The sequence below is a fragment of the Sceloporus undulatus genome, chromosome 10 (assembly GCF_019175285.1).
Source record: "Sceloporus undulatus isolate JIND9_A2432 ecotype Alabama chromosome 10, SceUnd_v1.1, whole genome shotgun sequence".
NCBI lineage: Eukaryota > Metazoa > Chordata > Lepidosauria > Squamata > Phrynosomatidae > Sceloporus > Sceloporus undulatus.
Genome location: NC_056531.1, coordinates 15,120,284 through 15,138,062, shown reverse-complemented (window position 1 = coordinate 15,138,062; position 17,779 = coordinate 15,120,284). Strand labels below are relative to the sequence as shown.

Here is a 17,779-nt window from a genome sequence, read left to right as displayed (position 1 = left end):
CTGTGCCGGGAAGCAAATAGGGAGCCAGTGAAGATCTTTTAAGATAGGTGTAATATGGTCGAACCTTGATGAGCCGGTGACCAATCTGGCTGCCATATTTTGTACTAACTGAAGCTTCCGAACTTGGTACAAGGGTAGCCCCATGTAAAGCATATTACAGAAGTCTAGACGAGAGGTTACCAGAGCATGTACCACTGTTCCAAGGTCCCGCCGGTCTAGGTATAGGAAGAGGCTGGGCTTAGTGGTCGCCTCATGTTCCTCTGTATATAAGCAAAACGGTGTTCTTTACTGTGTGGGATTGTGGGATAGTGTGGTGTGTTGGTTGGTAAGAGTTTTTGTATAGTGGTTATTAGCTTGCGTTATTTGAAACAAGGCCATAAAGCCCTCTGAGGAGTGAACTGTTGGAGAGTGATTCTTTGATCTAACCCTAACCCTAGCAGCTGTTTCTCCAGGCATTAATTCTTCCAAGCAAGCCGAAAGCTTGTGTTTGGAGCTTTGCTCTGTTCCTGTGTTGGAGAGATAGCCGACGTCTTCAGCCATTGGATCAGAATCACAGGCAAGATTCATCACCCAAATATCAACCTATCTTTCAATGTAGCATATAGTGTATGATGCCTTCAATAGCCCCACTTCCAGAAATGCAAATACGCTGCTCCTTGGGAATCTTTTTATATTTCCCTTCAATGTACTGTAGTTGGTTTTCATTGTCTGGAATTGTAGGGCTATAAAAGTTCTGGGCACCTTCCTTAGAGGTCTTTAAACAGAGGCTGGATGGCTATCTATAGGAGATGCTTTGATTTAGATTTCCTGCATGGCAGGAAGGGGATGGTTTGAATGACTCTTGCAGTCTCTTCCAACTCTTATGATTCTATATGATTTTATTTGACATCCGCATGCAGTCCCTTGGAGAGTGAAGGAGTGTCTCTTGGCAAGTCTTTAAGCAGAGGCTGGATGGGCATCTGTTGGGGGCACATTGAATGTGCATTCCTGCATGGCAAGGGGTTGGATGGAATCACTCTTGGTGTCTCTTAACTCTATGAGCAACATGCTTTTTGTTGTTATTTCAATTTAACTGGGTTTCCTTTAATGATGGTTTAATTGCTCCCTCCCCGGTATCCTATGATTGTTTTAACCATTATGCAAAGGGATCTTGGACTAACTCTGCAAAAGATGTTATAGCGTACGTTTTTGTAGATTTAGGGCTAGTCCACACCTAAGTGTACAATGCGCATTGCTTGCTAAGTGTATGATGTGCTTGTTTTCATTTTCGTGCACAAATTCGCATCTATTCACCCTCTGTCAAAAAATGCAAATCCAAACAATTGTTGCAAACGGAGTTAAATGCAAAAGTCATTTCCACTCCAATAACTCAACAGAAAGGAGAGGAAAGGAGAGCAGATATTTGCCCTTCCCAGTCAGCTCCAGCAAAAGCACACCGCCACAAACTCTCTTACCTTGTGTATTCTTCCTCATTAATAATTATTGCCATCTTGACCGCACTCAGATGTTACTCAGCCACACACGTCCCACTTTTTATCTGCAAAACGCTGAAGGTCCAAGACAGAAGAACAGCTCTTTGACTTTTTGCATGCTAGAGACCATTGTGTGGCTCACAAACTCTTTCCAAAATTGAAGTAAATGTTCACAAGTCTATCTTCTCCTACTTCATACTTCACAAAGTTTTAAGGATCGGCAACGTAACATACACAACATACACAACCTGCCACCACCTCAAAGACTGGGCCCGAGAAAGAGAAAAAATGGAGCCCAAGACGGAGGATGCAAAAGCATAACACACACAACTGAGCACATTTGAAGGAGGCCATGATATGCATTAAAATGATTACCTGGACAGACTCATCTCCAATACAATGACTTTATTATATGTTGCAACTTATTATTTTTTTTTTAAAAGAATAAAAATTAACATTTGGTTTTGTCTTTTTGCCTTGCAATATGTACACAATAAAAAAACCCTTCTCTGCCTTCTTAAGAAAAAGCATTAGGAAAGCAGAGAAGGGCCACTTTTAAATTGGTAACGTTTTGGCAATATGGAAAACATGTTAATCCTAAAAAAGAAAACCATTTTTTCCTGTAAACATCATCATGGCTCAATGTATTTTTTAAAAAATAATCTGTTGTACAATTATTTAAAAGAAAACTCACACTTTATGAATAAGTTAGAGAACATGACCAAACTGGCTTAGGAAGGGGTTCCTGCAAAGATCACCCGCCCCAAGCACAAAGTTTGCTAAAAGCTAAAATGAAAATAAAAGAGAAAATAAAGGCCTATTTTAACTTTAAAAAATCCCTATGCTTTTTAAAACACAGTCTCAAAATGAAGCAGCAAAGCAAAGCCTCACAGTATTATTTTTTCTTCCTTTTGGAGAGTCATTAAATAGCTATTCCAAATTCTAGAAAGTTCCAGAATATATATATTTTATTTATACATATACATATATATATATTATATACACAGGTGTGTAATGTACACAATATATCTTTATATCCAACTCTCATTTGCAAAAATATCATATAGAACAAGTTTATTGTATAAAGAACTGAGATTCAACTTTTTAAACTTTTAATCATTTCCCTTGAAAAAATAGACCATCGCTCCCGCCCCCAATATCTCAAAAATATCTCAAATTTGGAGAGAACGCTCCTCACAAAGTTAAACTCACACCCCTCTCATAACATTTCATGTTGCTGTTCCTAAACAAACGGCATTTCAACAGGAACCCAACTCTTGGGTGTGTGTATTTCTCCAGATTATCTATCATTCATAGATTTGAAAATTGATAAAGGAAGAAGAATTCAAAAGGCATCCAACTCTTGGTGCGGAAAAAAAGGAAGAGGGAGGTCAAGACGGACCCATGGTTGGATCCCCACATCACAGTGGTTAAAAATGACATTTCACTGCCACCAGACTGGGCCTGAGAAAGAGAAAAGATGGAGGATGCAAAAGCACCGTGGCACATGGGATTTGTGCATGGCAGTGGTGCATGGTACCGCCACCAACCATGATGCCAGAGGGGACATGAGAGCCGTAGTTGCCCAGGCACCTCTCCCAAAGTTTGGGGAACCACCTTATCAGTCTCTGGAGAGGGCCACAAGATATCCAGAGCCCCTATTTTTCCTTTCCAGAGAAGCACACACAACCAAAAAGGCCAAAGGTTTGCACTTAGTCTGAACACACACAAGGAGAGTGTTTGGCCTCATTTCCTAAATGCACCACTGGTTCCTTGCATCCCAAGTCAAAGCAAACAAAAAAATCTTCATTTTGAAGAAATGCCACTGAAACCTGTATCAGTTCCTTCTCCCTCCTCTGTGACTCTTTGCATATGAGGCTCTGGGGCAAATTTGGAAATCTCCAACCTCCTTGCTTTGGCAGAAATACCCCCCTCTTTCAGACGGGGAGCAGTCTGAGTGCCCCTCCTCAGTGTTGGATATTATTATTATTGTTTTGAAATAGCCACAGAGGAACTCCTGAAACCCTGCAAAGGAAAGAGCAGTTCAAAGCTAAATGTGAAGCAATGATCCACGAGTCACTGAAGTTGGTGAACGATGGGGCAACCCCTCTGTCAGAAACTGTTTTTAAATGCCAGCAGGGCTAGAGAAAGAAAACCAGTGGCCAGCTTTCAGGGGGAAAAGTGGGAGAGAACATCCCTGACCTGTGGGTACAAAATGGGAGGAGGAGATGCCGGATGTTTTTTGGTTTCGGGTATGCTCACCACCTCCCTCCTTAGATAGAGATGGAAGAAAAAAAGAATAAGAAATACCTCCTTGGGAGATTTGTATCATTTGGGTTGACCCAAGCACACGCTCCCGCTGTGTGTGGCTGTGTGGAAGTGAACATGCAACCACACATAGCAAGAGAGGTAAACAAGGTAAGAAATAGGGCTTGACAAAGGAGGAAGCACTGTTTTAGAAGAAACCTTTAAAAATATAACAAGAAAAAAGAATGGAGGAGCTTATGAATGAAAGATGAATGCATCAAGTAAGACAAGGTGGTGTTCCTTCCCTGCTAAAAGTGTGCAATGTTGCCAGAACCTTGCGAGGGCTTCAGCTGAAGCACAGAAGCAGAGAGAGCTGGGTGCGATACAACTGTTTAATGGCAAGCATTAAGAACAGATTTTGCATCCTGATTTTGGTGGTGGATCTCCCCCCTGCTCCCCAAGAACCCCCATTGGCGATGTGGCCTGTCAATCAAAGTTGGAGCAAAGGAGAAACATTTGGATGCTGGCTCTTCAAAGCTGGGGCAGGAGGTAGGGAAAGGGGCACCAGGGAGAGCAAATTCTTTGGGATGGAGAGGCCTTTTGCTTGCATCCAAAAATAAGCAAACTCTCTTTGTATTGTTTTTTTTTTTAATATTGGGGAGAGACATTTAAAACGGTGTGCCATGGCAGTTCCCAGGATTGTAGAATAAAAGCTTGAGATTAGCTCTTCTTGTGACATTAGATCTGTGGTTTACTGGACCCAAAGAAGAGTGAAAGTTGGCTCTTTGATGGACATCCCAGTCTCCCCCTGCCCCACACGAACCCCTCTTCCCCCTTGAGAAACTGGTCATGGATTGATGTGCCCAGTGAGGGCACTCTTCTCTCCCCACCACTCGCTCTGCCTCAGTGCCAAGACTGAAACTGCTGTTGGTCGTACTCGGCTATCAGTTTTTTGATGTGGGCCAGCTTGTTGTGCAGATATTCACAGCGGTTCTTCTCTTGGCTATAGTGGGGGTTCGTCTGGGAGGGCGAGACAAAGACAAAAATAAAGGACAACTTCAGAAATGCCAAGACAAACAGGGGCCTTGAGCTTGGCTTGGCATGTCACCAACCTCCCATTTAGTGCTCCTAAATCCTCTTCAGTGAACCCCACCAAACCCGTGGCTCCAAAGTACCTTCTCTAAGTTTGGCCTCTGATCAAGAGCACCCCAGACCATATCTCCCCCCATTTCCCATTCCTATATACATTTCTTCTAGTCCAGCCATGGGCTAGAAGGAGTGCTGCATGTTGCAGCCTAACAAACATCCAGCTGGTGGGAGGATGCCTACTCCTGCTTTAGGAGCACGGAGGGGAAAAAGCCCCACTGCAGCCCTCTGGGACTCACCAGGGGGTCATGTGCTGTTCCCCATGACCCCAGATTACTGAGCAATTTCTCAGCTTTGAGCAGATTCTGGCTGCATCTACACTGCAGAAAAAATCCAGTCTGATATTACTCTAGCTGCAATGGCTCCATACTATGGAATCCAGGGATCTATAGTTTTGCGAGATATTTAGCTTTCTCTGTCAGAGTTCTGGTGCCATAAGAAATCATAAATACCTGGATTACATAGGATGGAGCCATGGGAAGTGCTGTCAAACTGCATTATTTCTGAAATGCAGATGCAGCCTCTGTTTCTCTACTCCCGCTGTCTAGAATTCTGAAACACCCCTCCTAAACCTCAGCTACTGGAAGTAAGAGCCAGATGATAAATTATGGTGGTATATTAATGGCCCAATGAATGAGGCCTCAAGAAATTCTCTAAAGAAGAAACTGGCCCTTGGGTGGCTAAAAAAGAACCAGAATCCCCCATCCTTACCCCCCAAATCAGCCTGGTACCACTCAATTACACTGCAATGACCAGAGTTCTCTCCTTTTACACGCATGCAGCCCCTTCCCCGAACACAAGGGCCCACAGACTCACTCTTTTAATTTTCCGATATTCTTGTAAGATCTGATCATGGATTGTCTGCAAAAGAACAGGCACAGAGTGTTAAAACATAGCAAGGACAAGAGGGGGCTGGTAAACTGGTGCTGTATTAGGACTAGGGGAAACCTGAGTTCGAATCTCCACTTAGACGCAGAAATCCACTGGGAAACACCGGGAAACAACTTCAGAGGAAAGGCAAGGAAAGGCACCTCTGAAAAAATCTGGCCAAGAAAACCCTAAGAAAAGCAGGGCAGTTTAGTGATTTGAGTGCTGGACTGGGAAACACTGGGCAAGTTACTTCTCTCAGCCTCAGAGGGAAAGGAACAAAAGACACTTCTGAATAAATCTGGCTAAGAAAGCCCTAGGAAAAGGCAGTGTGTTGTGGTGGTTTGAGTGCTTGACTAGGGCACAGGTAGGCCAGGCTTTGAATCCTTGCTCAGCGATGGAAATACGAACATTGGCTTACTTTGTGAGATGTTTGTTTTCAGCAATGGGACGGTGGCTTCTACAAAGACTTTTGATATTCCCTGCCTGGTCAGAGTGGGGCAAAGGGAACCAACCCACTACAGGATGCTTCTCTTCCATTGCTAGAAAACCACTGGATGACCTTGGGCAAGTCACACTCTCTCAGCCTAACAGGAAGGCAATGGCAAACTCTCTCTGAATGAATCTTGCCAGGAAAACCCCCGATACCCTTGCCTTAGGGCCACCATAAGCCAGAAATGACCCAGAGGCACACAACATCACCATTTCCACAGACTTGCAATCAAATATGGCAATTCTGCTACTTTTGTTCTCTGCTACAGTTGTCATAAACAGTTTGGCTACAGTCTGAGCCTCCCACTAGCCACCTAGACTTCCTACCTTGTACTCTTCGGAGCCCTGCGAAAGCTGTTTCAGTTGAGAGTCCAGCTGCATGAACCGGCACGTTATCCTTTCTATGCGGGCATGGAGGTCACGGTACTCGCCGTACTCTGCGTTGAAGTCGTTTTTGTAGCTCTGGCGTTGCTCCGAGGAAGAGATGGCACCATATTTGCTGGAGTAAGGAGAAGAATTGAAAAATGAAGAGAAACCCGAAGCCCTATGGCCAGTTCTGGGCACCACAGTTCAAGGATATTGATAACCGGGAATGTGTCCAAAGCTGGTGGCCTGAGATGGCAAGCCTTTTGAGGGATGGCTCAGGGATGTTTAGCTTGGGGAGGAGAAGTCAGCAAAGCAACATGACAGCCATCTTTAAATACCTGAAGGATGTTATGGAGAAGATGGAGCCAGCTTCTTTTCTTCTGCTCCAGAGACCAGAACACGAACCAATGGATTCAAATTAAAAGAAAAGTGATTCCACCTAAGCATTGGAACTAGAAAATTCTTGATGGGCAGATTAGCTTGAGAGTGGAACAGAATGGGAGTGAGAAAGAATAATAGAATCTTAAAGTTGGAAGGAGCGCCAAGGGCCAACTAGTCTAATTCTCTGCCGTGCAGGAATTACAACTAAAGCACCACTGAAAAATGCCCACCCAACCTTGGTTTAAAGACCTCCAATAATGGAGAGTTTATCCCTGACCAAAACAGTACATTGACTTGTCAAACAGTTCTTACAGCCAAGACCTTTCTTCTAAAGTTTAGATGGAATAACTTTTCTTGTAATTTAGATCCACTGGCTCACGTTCAAGTCCATGGAGCAGAAAAGAAGCTCACTTCATCTTCTACCTGGCATCACTTCAGACATTTAAAGATGGCTTTCATCTCAGTCTTCTCCAAGCTAAACAATCATATCTTCATCAGACATTCCTGATAAGGCTTGGTTTCCAGAACTTTGATCGTCTCGGTGGACACGTTCTAGGCAGAAAATCTTTCTTTGGAGGTCTTGAAAGTGGGTATGGAGGGCTCTTTTTTGGGGGGGGGGGGGTGACTTAATTGTTTATTCCTGGACCGGCAGTGCATGCAGTCTCTTCCACCCTTATGAAACTAAGCAAACAAAGATGGAACAAATTCTGGAGGGGTCCTTCCTTTAGAGGTAGAGCTTAGAAATTCCAGATCCAAATATGTTTTTAAGTCTTTTTTAAGTCTAAGAGATCTAGCTAGGTTGAGAAAGAATAAGTAAATACTTCAACTTAATTATTTAGCTAACTAACCAATCAATTTAGGTGGATTGAAATGAGGATGGAACAAATTTAGGGAGAAGATGGTATATATTAGCTACAGAAACAGAACTACTGTGTACCTCTAGCAGTTCTCTATTATTTGTTTTATTCACATTCCATCCATATAAGAGGTGCAGGTAGCTCAGTGTCTATAATGGTTTGGTAAAATGTGGCCCCAAGGGTCTTTTCTGTGGTTCCTGAAACCCATAGACCTGTTTTCTGGTTAAAAAGTCCATATTGATGTCTTTTCTTGGAAGCCTCCAGGGCCACTATGTTTCTGGACACCCCTCCTCTTCTCACCCACCCTGTTTAATATTAAAAAATAGCCAGTTTTAAAACCCAGAAGTAGAAATACAGCCCAATCCATGTTTTCCTTCCTCCCTGGGAGGACTTTTTAATAGGATGGCTCTGAAGGGCAGAAAAATGAGCCCCTGGATCAACAGATGTTGCCCACCTTCATCTACAGGTAGTTGTCCTCTAGATATCTCTGAATGCCAGGGAGACAAAAGAAATGGCTCCTGTCCCTGCTAATGGGCATTTGAGTGCCCCCATCCCCAGTAGGTAGCTGAAGCCCCCCAAATAGATGGATAAATAGGCTCCACTTTCAGCAAGCCCCTTATTCTAATCTGGAAACTAGAAATGCCAGCTTGCTGACACTCACAGTAAGTAAGCCGGTGTTTCCGATGTTGATGTTGTGACGCTGGTGTTGTGGCACGTCCCGTTCACACCTGGAAAACAAAAAGGAGGGATGGAGTGGAAGATGATGGTTGGCACTCTCAAACTTTGACAAAGTACGTGTTGCTTTCTCTCATCTTGGGAGAGGCGGGGTATAAATTCTACATAAATAAATAAATAAATAAAGGAGGAGAGGCGGGAGTGACAAAAGACTTAAATCCCTGGCATGCAAAACAGGTGACAGTTCATGCTGAGGATTCAGGGCAGAAGCGGAGTGAATCATGCAAATCCTCTGTATTAGTGGTTCCCAAACTTTGGTCCTCCATTTGTTTTGTACTTCAGATCTCAGAACCCCAACCAACTTGGCCAGGAGACAGGAATTATGGGGGATAAAGTCCAAAATATCTGTAGGACCCAAGGCTAGGAACCACTGTCAGTGAGTCTCAAACTCAATGTGTTTTGGACATCATCTCCCAGAAGCCTGACATCTTGGCCAATGGTTCTGGGATTCTGAGACCAGAAGTCCAAAATACCTGGAAGGTCAGAGTTGGGAAACACTGCTCTACATACTGCAGCCCAATGGTTAACCAGAACCAGTTGCACTGGTTGCCTGTCTATTTCAGGGCAGAATTCAAAATGGAGAATTCATGACTTATAAAGTCCTAAATGGCTCAGGTCCAGGTTATTCGAAAGACTGTACTCTTCCCTATGAACCTGCCCACATATTGAGATCTGAGGAGACCCACTGTCTGTCCCACCAGCCTCACAGGTGGGAACCTGAGAGACAGGGCTCTTTTGGTGGCTGCCCCATCCAGAACTCAGAGCAGCTAGACTGGCACTCTCCTTACTATCTTTCCACAAATGGGGGGGGGGGATTTACTTATTCTGACCTTTAAAAATTGAAACAGGCTTTGTGTAAGGAGCTGGGCTTTTATTTGCTAGTGTTGTTGTTTTGTTTTCACTGGTTTCAGATTTTACAATGGTTTATAACTGCTTGTTGACATCTGCAGGCTGTCAATTGTTAACTATGCAAAGGAATCTTGTGGTACCTCTTTTGAGAGTAACTGCAAGAAAGAAGTTGGTAGCACAAGCTTTTGTAGACTTGACCCTATATTTTCAGATGCATGTTTAAGTCTAGGCAAGTTCATGCTATCAACTTCTCTCTTTCAGTTTGTCTCAAAGATACTACAAGATGCCTTTGCAGACTGATTTTCCAGATTAGCCCAGCTAGGTCTTTGAATTTTTAAAAACTGTTTGAACTGTTATAAGCCACAATGAGTCCCAATCAGGAGGAAATGCAGGATATAATAATAATAATAAGTATAGTAGTAGTAGTAGTAGTAGTAGTAGTAGTAGTGTGGTGTAGTAGTAGTTTGCATGTTGGAGTACAACTCTGGAGACAGGGTTCAAACCCCTACTCAGCTATGGAAACCAACTGGGTGACCTTGGGCAAGTCGCATTCTCTCAGCCTCAGGGGAAGGCACCTCCCCTGAACAAATCTTGCTAAGAAAACCCCATGATGGGGTTACGTTTGCATAAATCAGAAATGATTTGAAGGCAGACAGCAACAGCACTAACTACTACAATAGCAATAACAGGAAACAGCAGCAGCTGCTGGACTGGAACAATCCAGTAGCTCTACTAACTAGCAAAACTAATGGTAAGGAATGCTGGAAGCTGTAATCCAACATTGTCTGGGGGATCACACTTTGCCCACTCCTGATTTAGGGCTACCAGCAGGTTCTCATGTGGCAACAACAGCACAGGTAATATTAAGACATTGTCTCACAATAAAGCCAAGCAGCAGGGGACAGGAGAGAAGCGCTTGACTTGCCCTCGACTGCCATCTCCTGAGGATTTGCGGCAAATGCGCTCGTAAACTGGGTGATGTGTTGCAAAACAGCTGCATTCTCAGAGCAAACAGCATATGCCAGGAAGTCAGGTTAGCCAACTCAAAAATGAAAATGAAAATAAAAGGAAACCTAAGAGGCCAGCTTTATCAGATTGTTACTGTATGTCTGCAAGTTATTTCTGAGTTATGGCAGCCCTATCATGGGTCTATCTTGGTAACATTTGTTCAGGGGAAGTTGCCTTTGCCTTCCTCAGAGGCTGAGAGAGTGTGACTTGCCCAAGATCAGTGGGTTTTCAGCACCGAACAAAAAATTATATATTTTATTACAGTTCAATATTATCTTTTAAAATATGTGTAATGTGTGTGTCCATATTACTTTCTTTATTATAATATATTACTTTATTATGTCATTTCATATTACTTTCTTTAGTATATTACTCATAGTACACAAAATTACCCTTTCTACACATACTTTTGTATACCATGATATAACATAGAGCCAGTGTGGCTGTAGTGGTTTGAGCCTTGGTCTATGACTCTGGAGACCAGGGTTTCAACGCCGGCTTGGCAATGTTAACCCACTGGCTGACCTTGGGCCTCTTTGTCCATTTATCCTTGTTGCCAATGGACCGTAAATTTTATTTCTTGGGAGTTTATTCTTTGTCTCCCAGAGCCCGCATGGTCAAAAAGGAGGAATGGCCAATGCCTATATGAATACCTCTCCGTATCATCTTAACTGAAAATAAAATTTTGACAAAATAGAGGCCTATGACTCAAAGATTGTCATCCCCCCTCCTTTTTTTTCCTGTTTGACTGTTAACATCTTTGCCTGGTGCAGAAGCCAGTGGGGCTTCAAAAGCTTGCAACATGTATAATGTGCATTTTGGTTGGTCCAATAAAAGTATTGTTGAAGGCAACTGTACGAGTACGAGTAAACTCCATACCTTCTAAACTGAGAACAACAACAACAAAATGCAGGAGTATAACTAACATTTTCTATTTAATGTTCTTTGTTCTCATGTATGTATTTTTAACACCTTGCCTGATGAAGAAGCCAGTAGAGCACCCGGGGTAAATATGTTACTCTTCAAAGATGATTAGCAAGTGGCAGGGTACTTTTCACCAGGAGTGATGCCAAGTCTGTGATTGCCTTCTGTGAGACCAGGAGGAATCCCACTTTCAAGAGACTCTCCACTGCAATATGGGGCGTAAATCAGACACAACCCAAGGGCCTACCCTGAATGGCTAGTGCCAATTGAAGCAACACATCTTACCTTTGTCCTGACTCACACCATTCAACCATTGCCCACAAGGGCCCACCCTAGTGGGACCAACAACCAGAGGTTTGCACCTACCTGCCACATCTTGTGTGGGACCAGTGACTGGGCCGCTCTCCTTTTTCAGTTCACAGTTTGGCTTCTCTCGAGGGCCTGCCTGAGGTGGAGATGGCAGTGAATGTTCTTCCTTCCTTTCCCTTTCCTTGTGCTTCTTTGACTTCTTTCGGAATTTCGAATGCGTGCCACCATTGTGTTTGCCAGCCTGGGCAGAGTCTGTTGCTGGCTGGGCAGTGGAGAGCCTGCCACTCGCCTCGCCCGCCGCCTCAAAGTCTTTGCCGTTGTGACTCAGGTCATTGCTGACGTCGGTCAGAAGGTCGTGGGGCCTGAGCAGGTCCAGAGTAGGTGCGAGCGAGCTGGCAGTGAGGGAATCCGTTGTCACTGCCGCTGCCGTGTGCAAAGGAGCCTCCCTGCCATGGGCCGAGTTCAGTTTGCCATTGAAAGTAGGCTGAGTCCTTTGGGCAAAATGGGAGATCCGCAGCTTCTTGCTGGACAAGGGATCAGTGAATTCCAGGGGTTGGGCTCGTTTCTGGGGAGATAAAGAAGAAAACTGTTGTTGTGTGTGTTTTTTTAAAAAGATAATTACAAAATCCTACAGTTGGAAGGGATCTCCGCAGCCATGCAGGAAGACATAACTTAAAGCCTTCCTAAAAGATGCCCATCCAATGTCTGTTTGTTCCTCCTCAGGCTCGGTTTTGAGACCTTTGATCATCTTGGTTTTCTGAAAGTATATTTTTTAAAAAGTAAAACACCCTAAAATGAAAGTTACCTTTGGCCACTTGTGTGTGTGTTTCTGGTTGCTCACAGCTAACTTGGGTGAGCTGATACAGCTGACAAGGGGCACAGGGAGGTATATATATGTCTCCCCAACACTCCTGGAGGTTGCCCAATTCTGGCACAATGAAGCAACTTTTTCCAGTTACTGTCAAATGTTGTTGTTTTTTAATGCTTTCTTTTTTGCCATTTGCTGATTAATCCTAAGTAGTTTTTCTTAAAGGAAAGAATAAGAAATCAGCAGCACAACATAGAATGTACCCATCCTTCCTCCTCACCTTACAAATGGAAGCAATAGTCTCAATTGCCCTCTAACATCAGAATAGGAAGAAGGGTGGAAGCACATGTGAGTGCCAGATCTTGCAGCTGGGCCTGACCAAGCTTTCAGATTTTCGGGGAAGGCCTTTCTCCCAGTCCAACAACTTGGAAGCAAGAGAGGGTCTTTTCAGTGCCTGATCCCTATTTTTGGAGCTCCTTTCCCAGGGATGTAGATCAACCTCCTCTTTCTCTGACTCCCGAGGCCAGCAGACAAAAAAACACCTTTATTCACACAAAGTGGCTAGCTACTGAGGCATAGGGACCCTGAAGGGTGTGTGTGCTTTTCAGTGCCTTTCGATTCCATTCTACTTTAATATTATGATGTGTTTAAATGGAGTTTTAAGAGCTTGTCCCTGTTCTTGCATTGTTATTGCTGCTCAGTTTTTAACATGACCTTGAGCTCCCTTCCTGGAGAAATTGAAATTGAATATATGTATGCAGGGTTAAGCAAAAAGAAGATAATCCTGCTTCTAAGGTCCAAAACACACTGCAGAAATAATCCAGTTTGAGGCTGCTTGAACTTCCCTGGCTCAGTGCTAGGGAATCCTGGGAATTGTAGTTTCTTGCGTCACCAGAGCTCTCTGAAAGAGAAGGCTAAATTCTCACAAAACTACAGTTCCTACAATTCCCTGGCATTGAGATTGGGCAGTTAAAATGGTCTCAAGTGGGATTATTTCTGCAGTATGTTTTGGCCCTAAATCTAAATTCTGGCAGCAATTGCACATATGTATGAAGGAAGAAAGTCTGCATGCTCTCTGACAGAGAGTGAAAACCTTCAGATGTTCTGGGACTTTAGTGCCCAGAAATGCCCAACAAAGTGGCTAATGGTAAGGGGATTATGGAAAGTGTAGCCCAGAATGTCAGGAAGACCAAACACTCCCTGCTCTACAAGCTCAAGGCTGCCTCAGGCCCATCCAGAACCAGAAATCTATGTCAATTTGCCTTCCTGCTACTGAGAATAAGGTGCATGATCAGAGAGAGCTTAGAGGTGTCCCACCTTACCTGGGGAGGGGAAGACGAGATGGGCACATCATTGTCACGGGGGGGACTGGGTGCAGGGTTCTCTGAGGGGCAGGCAGCAATTGGTGGCTGGCAGAGTTTCCTGGAAGAAAAACAGAGGGCTCAGAAGGGGATCAGGAAGGCTACATACAACCTCACACGAGACGGCTCTCTTCTGCTCGGAAGCAAAAGCCCAAGGCAACTCAAAACAGCCACCGTGTTACAAGCAAATATGGGATGGTTTCTGATTTTGAACCCAACTGAACATCAGAAGCCACCTGTTTTGTCACGTTCTGGAACTGTGCATTCAGAGGTTTAGAAAGTTACACTTTTTTGGATGTCAGCTCCCCATCATCTACTACCTAACATGGCTGTGTATCTCAGGAATTAGACCAAGTCTACGAAAGCTTATGCTACAACTTCTTTTGCACAATTAGTCTCAAAGGTGCTACAAGATCCCTTTGCAGAATCATGCTTACTGAGGGATTCTGGAAGTTATTATCCAATTCCACCCATCTTTTCTTGATTTTAAGAACTGTTCAACAGTGGAATGGATTGCCTTGGAAGAGAACAGAAAGCTGGAGAAGTGGCATGATAGAACCATTCTTAACTAGTTGAAGGAATGCCATAGAGAAGATGGAGGCAGTTTGTTTTCTGCTCCTCCGGAGACTAGAACGTGAAGCGTTGGATTCAAATTACAAAACAGATTTCACCTAAATATTAGGAAGAACTTCTTGACTGTTAGAGTTGGTTCAACAGTGGATGACTGCCTTGGTGGGTGAGTGGACTCTCCTTTTGGCAGGAGGGGGGATCTTAAAGTTTAAAGAAAGGCTGCATTGGCATCATTAAATACTTTAGTTTCCGGGGGGGGGGGGGGAATAGATGCCCCTTGTGGTCCTTTTCCACTCTAAGATTTTCTGACTCCATGACCTTTTGTGTTATATACTTCCCAGAACTGTTGCCTACTTCCAAGTACTAAATGTATACAGTACTTCCAAGAAGTGAATGGAATTTTACATTATTATTACTTCTTAAAATAAAGTGCCTTCCACCCCCCCCCCCCCCCTTTTGAACACAACCACAAAAGCCTACCTCTGGCAGGCTAGATGAGAATTCCAAAACCTAGAACATTTGCCCACCCCTGCTGTCCCCAGCAAAGAGTGTGTTTGTGTCTAGGAAATTTAGACTTCACACACAAAACTATCTTCTCCCCTTGCATCACAAGTAAGCAAGCAATGTCCCACATTTGTCACATCTCGTGTTTCTATCATGGGTATTAACTATGTTTTTTTTAAAACTGCTAAGGCAAACAAGAAGTCTCTCGCTCTTCCCTTTTCTGCTCTCTTCTCTCTTTGAACAGTTTCCACCATTTGCAAAAAAAGAAAAAAAGCCTAGTTGGCTTTGAGTGGAGACACTTGTTGATTTAACAAGAGTCTGAAATGCCCAAAGTTTTCTTTGGCAAAGGCAGCCGGTGTGTGTGTTGAGGCCTGGATGCCAAATTAGAATTAAACGGAAAATTACAAATCACAAACGTCTTGCAGAAAAACATGATATGGAGGGGGTTGTGGGTATGAGTTTATAGAGCAGCTCTCAGAGTCTCTTATGTTCTCTCCTCCAGCCCTGTTTGTCTCTTTCTCCCTCTTGTGTACACACACACACACACACACACACACAGGCATTAGGGTGACCACGAGCCTAAAAATAGACCCTGGGAAGGATGCAGCCGCCTGGGCAAACAAAGATGAGGTTGGGTGGACAGAAGCAGGGCTGGCTGTTCTCTGTGTCAAAAAAATAACCCTGTGTCCCAGCAACCTCTGGTGTTTTGTGCAAAGGAAAGTGGAGTCTGTGACCTGCCTAAATCATAGAAATGGCAGAATTCCTCCTTTACGTTTTGTTCCATTGTTGGGGCTTTCCGATACTTCCCCCTTTCCTGAATTTTCCACCATATTTCAGGATTTTGAGGTTCCAGAAAAGCACTGCCCACAGGAGTCCCACCTCTGTTTTGGTGCTATATGGGCTAGCAGCTTGCTTTGTTTGTTCCAAAAACAAAAGTTGAGGATATCAGTGCAATTTTCTGTGGGTTCCTCCTCCCTGTGCTGCTGCAAAATCACAATATGTGCACACACGCATACAGCTTGGACTACAAAATCAGCAGGGAGAACCACATTTACAATGCAACAATTATTTCCTAGAATCCTACCACCATAAAATCACCACTGAAGAACTGAAGAGAGCCAGTGTGGTGAGGTGGTTTGAGGGTCAGTGACTCTGGACACTAGGGTTGAAAACCCAGTTCAGCCATGGAAACCCACTAGGTGAACTTGGACAAGTCACACTCTCTCAGCCTCAGGGAAGGCAAAGGTAAACTCCCTTGGAACAGATCTTGCAAAGAAAATCCTGTGATAGGTTGCCATAAGTTGGAAATGACTGGAAGGTGCACACTAGTAACAGACCTGGAAGGGATTCCCAAAGATCATCCAGTTCGACCCCTGCTACTGCAGGAAATCCAGAACTAAAGCACCCCTGAGCCATCCAATCTACAACAGAGGTGAATCCACCACTTTCTGAGACACTCCGCCATAAAACAGCTCTTATGGTGCCAAAAGTTCTTCCTCAAGCTTAGTTAGCATCTCCTTTCTGACCCGAATCTATCTCACAACTTGTGTTTGGATTAGTTTATGCACTACATTTTAACCTTCCCCTTCCTCCCCCAATCCATCCTATCCTCACAACTTTCCAAAAACTTCACAGCTGAGAGTGAGGATTTGAACATGGGACATGCAGGCCTTAGAGACACTCTTAAAATGGCCCCACCTTAAGTACCCTCCAGATGTGTTGGTCGACAATTACCAGCACCGAGCCATCATGGACACTGGGGTTTGCAGTTAAACATGTCTGGAAGACACTGACTCCAGGGTGGGCATGCTAGGGCAGGGGTCATTTCTCCTCCAAACAGCTACCTAATGGCTGATCCCTCCTCCTCAAATGCCTCTGTTTTCCTCTGCAACCCCTCTCAAGTCAGCAGCTAGAAATTATGTTACAAAGATCCCATGAAAATCAGGTCATTTTTTAAAAAAATTGAATGTTGGAAGATTTTGAAGGCTGGTGGGGAGCTTCTGATGCTGCAAAAGGCTGACGGGCTGCATTTTCATGGAATCAGAGTTGGAAGGGACCACAAGGGCCATCCAATTCAACCCCTGCCATACAGGAAGACATAATCATATAATCACAGAGTTAGAAAGGACTGCAAGGGGCATCCACTCCAACTGTCTTCTGCCATGCAGGAATACATACCTAAAGAACCGAAAGTTGGCCAACCAACCTCTGTTTAAAGACCCTCAGACAGGCTTTAAAAAATACTGCTTTGCTCTGATCAGCTCAAATATTCCTTCCTTCCTTCTTCCTGTGTGGTGTCTCCCCTGCACCCTCCTCTCTTTCTGGTTTAATAAGCTGAACTCAGAAGTGGGGATTCTTCTATGAAAACATTAGGAAGTGAAGCCAAATTCCCCATGAATAATGTCAGGCAGATCCTAGAGTTGGACTGAAGGGCTGTTCTTGCTTATGGGCTCTATTTTTATTTTATTTTGGCTAGAATTCCAAGGTCCAGCATCTGGACCTAAATGCAAAACAGCTGGCTTTGTAGCCCAGACACCTACATAAGAGTCTGACCTTTCCAAAGGTGCGTTACAGACCGCCCCTTTGTGGCGGCCTATAGGTGCGCCTTTGCCCGGTGTATCGGGGCCTCAGCTGCTAGACCGGCAGCCTCCGAGGCCCTGATCCGCTGCTTTCCGGGTCGTGGGGAAGCGGCAAAAGGCTGTTTCCCCGCAGCCTGGAAAGGGGTGTCCTTGGGGCTTCAAGCCCCAAGGACACCCTGCAGTGGCGGGGAGGAGGAGAAAGGGGCCGCTTGGCCCCTTTCTCCCTTGCGTTGCTGGGCGCAGCCGTCTGAAGGCTGTGCCCAGCGACGCAAACCAGGAAGGAGCTCTGAAACGGAGCTCCTTC

The 17,779-nt window shown here is 44.4% G+C and overlaps 1 protein-coding gene across 1 annotated transcript in view; it reads right to left on the bottom strand.

Annotated features, from left to right (window-relative positions):
* Positions 1–1,862: 1,862 nt before the first annotated feature.
* The window catches only part of ELL (elongation factor for RNA polymerase II), a 31,607-nt gene continuing 15,690 nt past the window's right edge, over positions 1,863–17,779 (bottom strand). Inside the window, exons 7-12 of the mRNA XM_042441897.1 lie at positions 13,784–13,883; positions 11,711–12,218; positions 8,490–8,556; positions 6,552–6,723; positions 5,682–5,726; positions 1,863–4,739 (exon numbers count right to left, since the gene is read on the bottom strand). Of these exons, the coding sequence (XP_042297831.1) occupies positions 4,623–4,739; positions 5,682–5,726; positions 6,552–6,723; positions 8,490–8,556; positions 11,711–12,218; positions 13,784–13,883 (1,009 nt within the window). The 3' untranslated portion in view covers positions 1,863–4,622. The remainder of the gene's footprint in view (positions 4,740–5,681; positions 5,727–6,551; positions 6,724–8,489; positions 8,557–11,710; positions 12,219–13,783; positions 13,884–17,779) is intronic.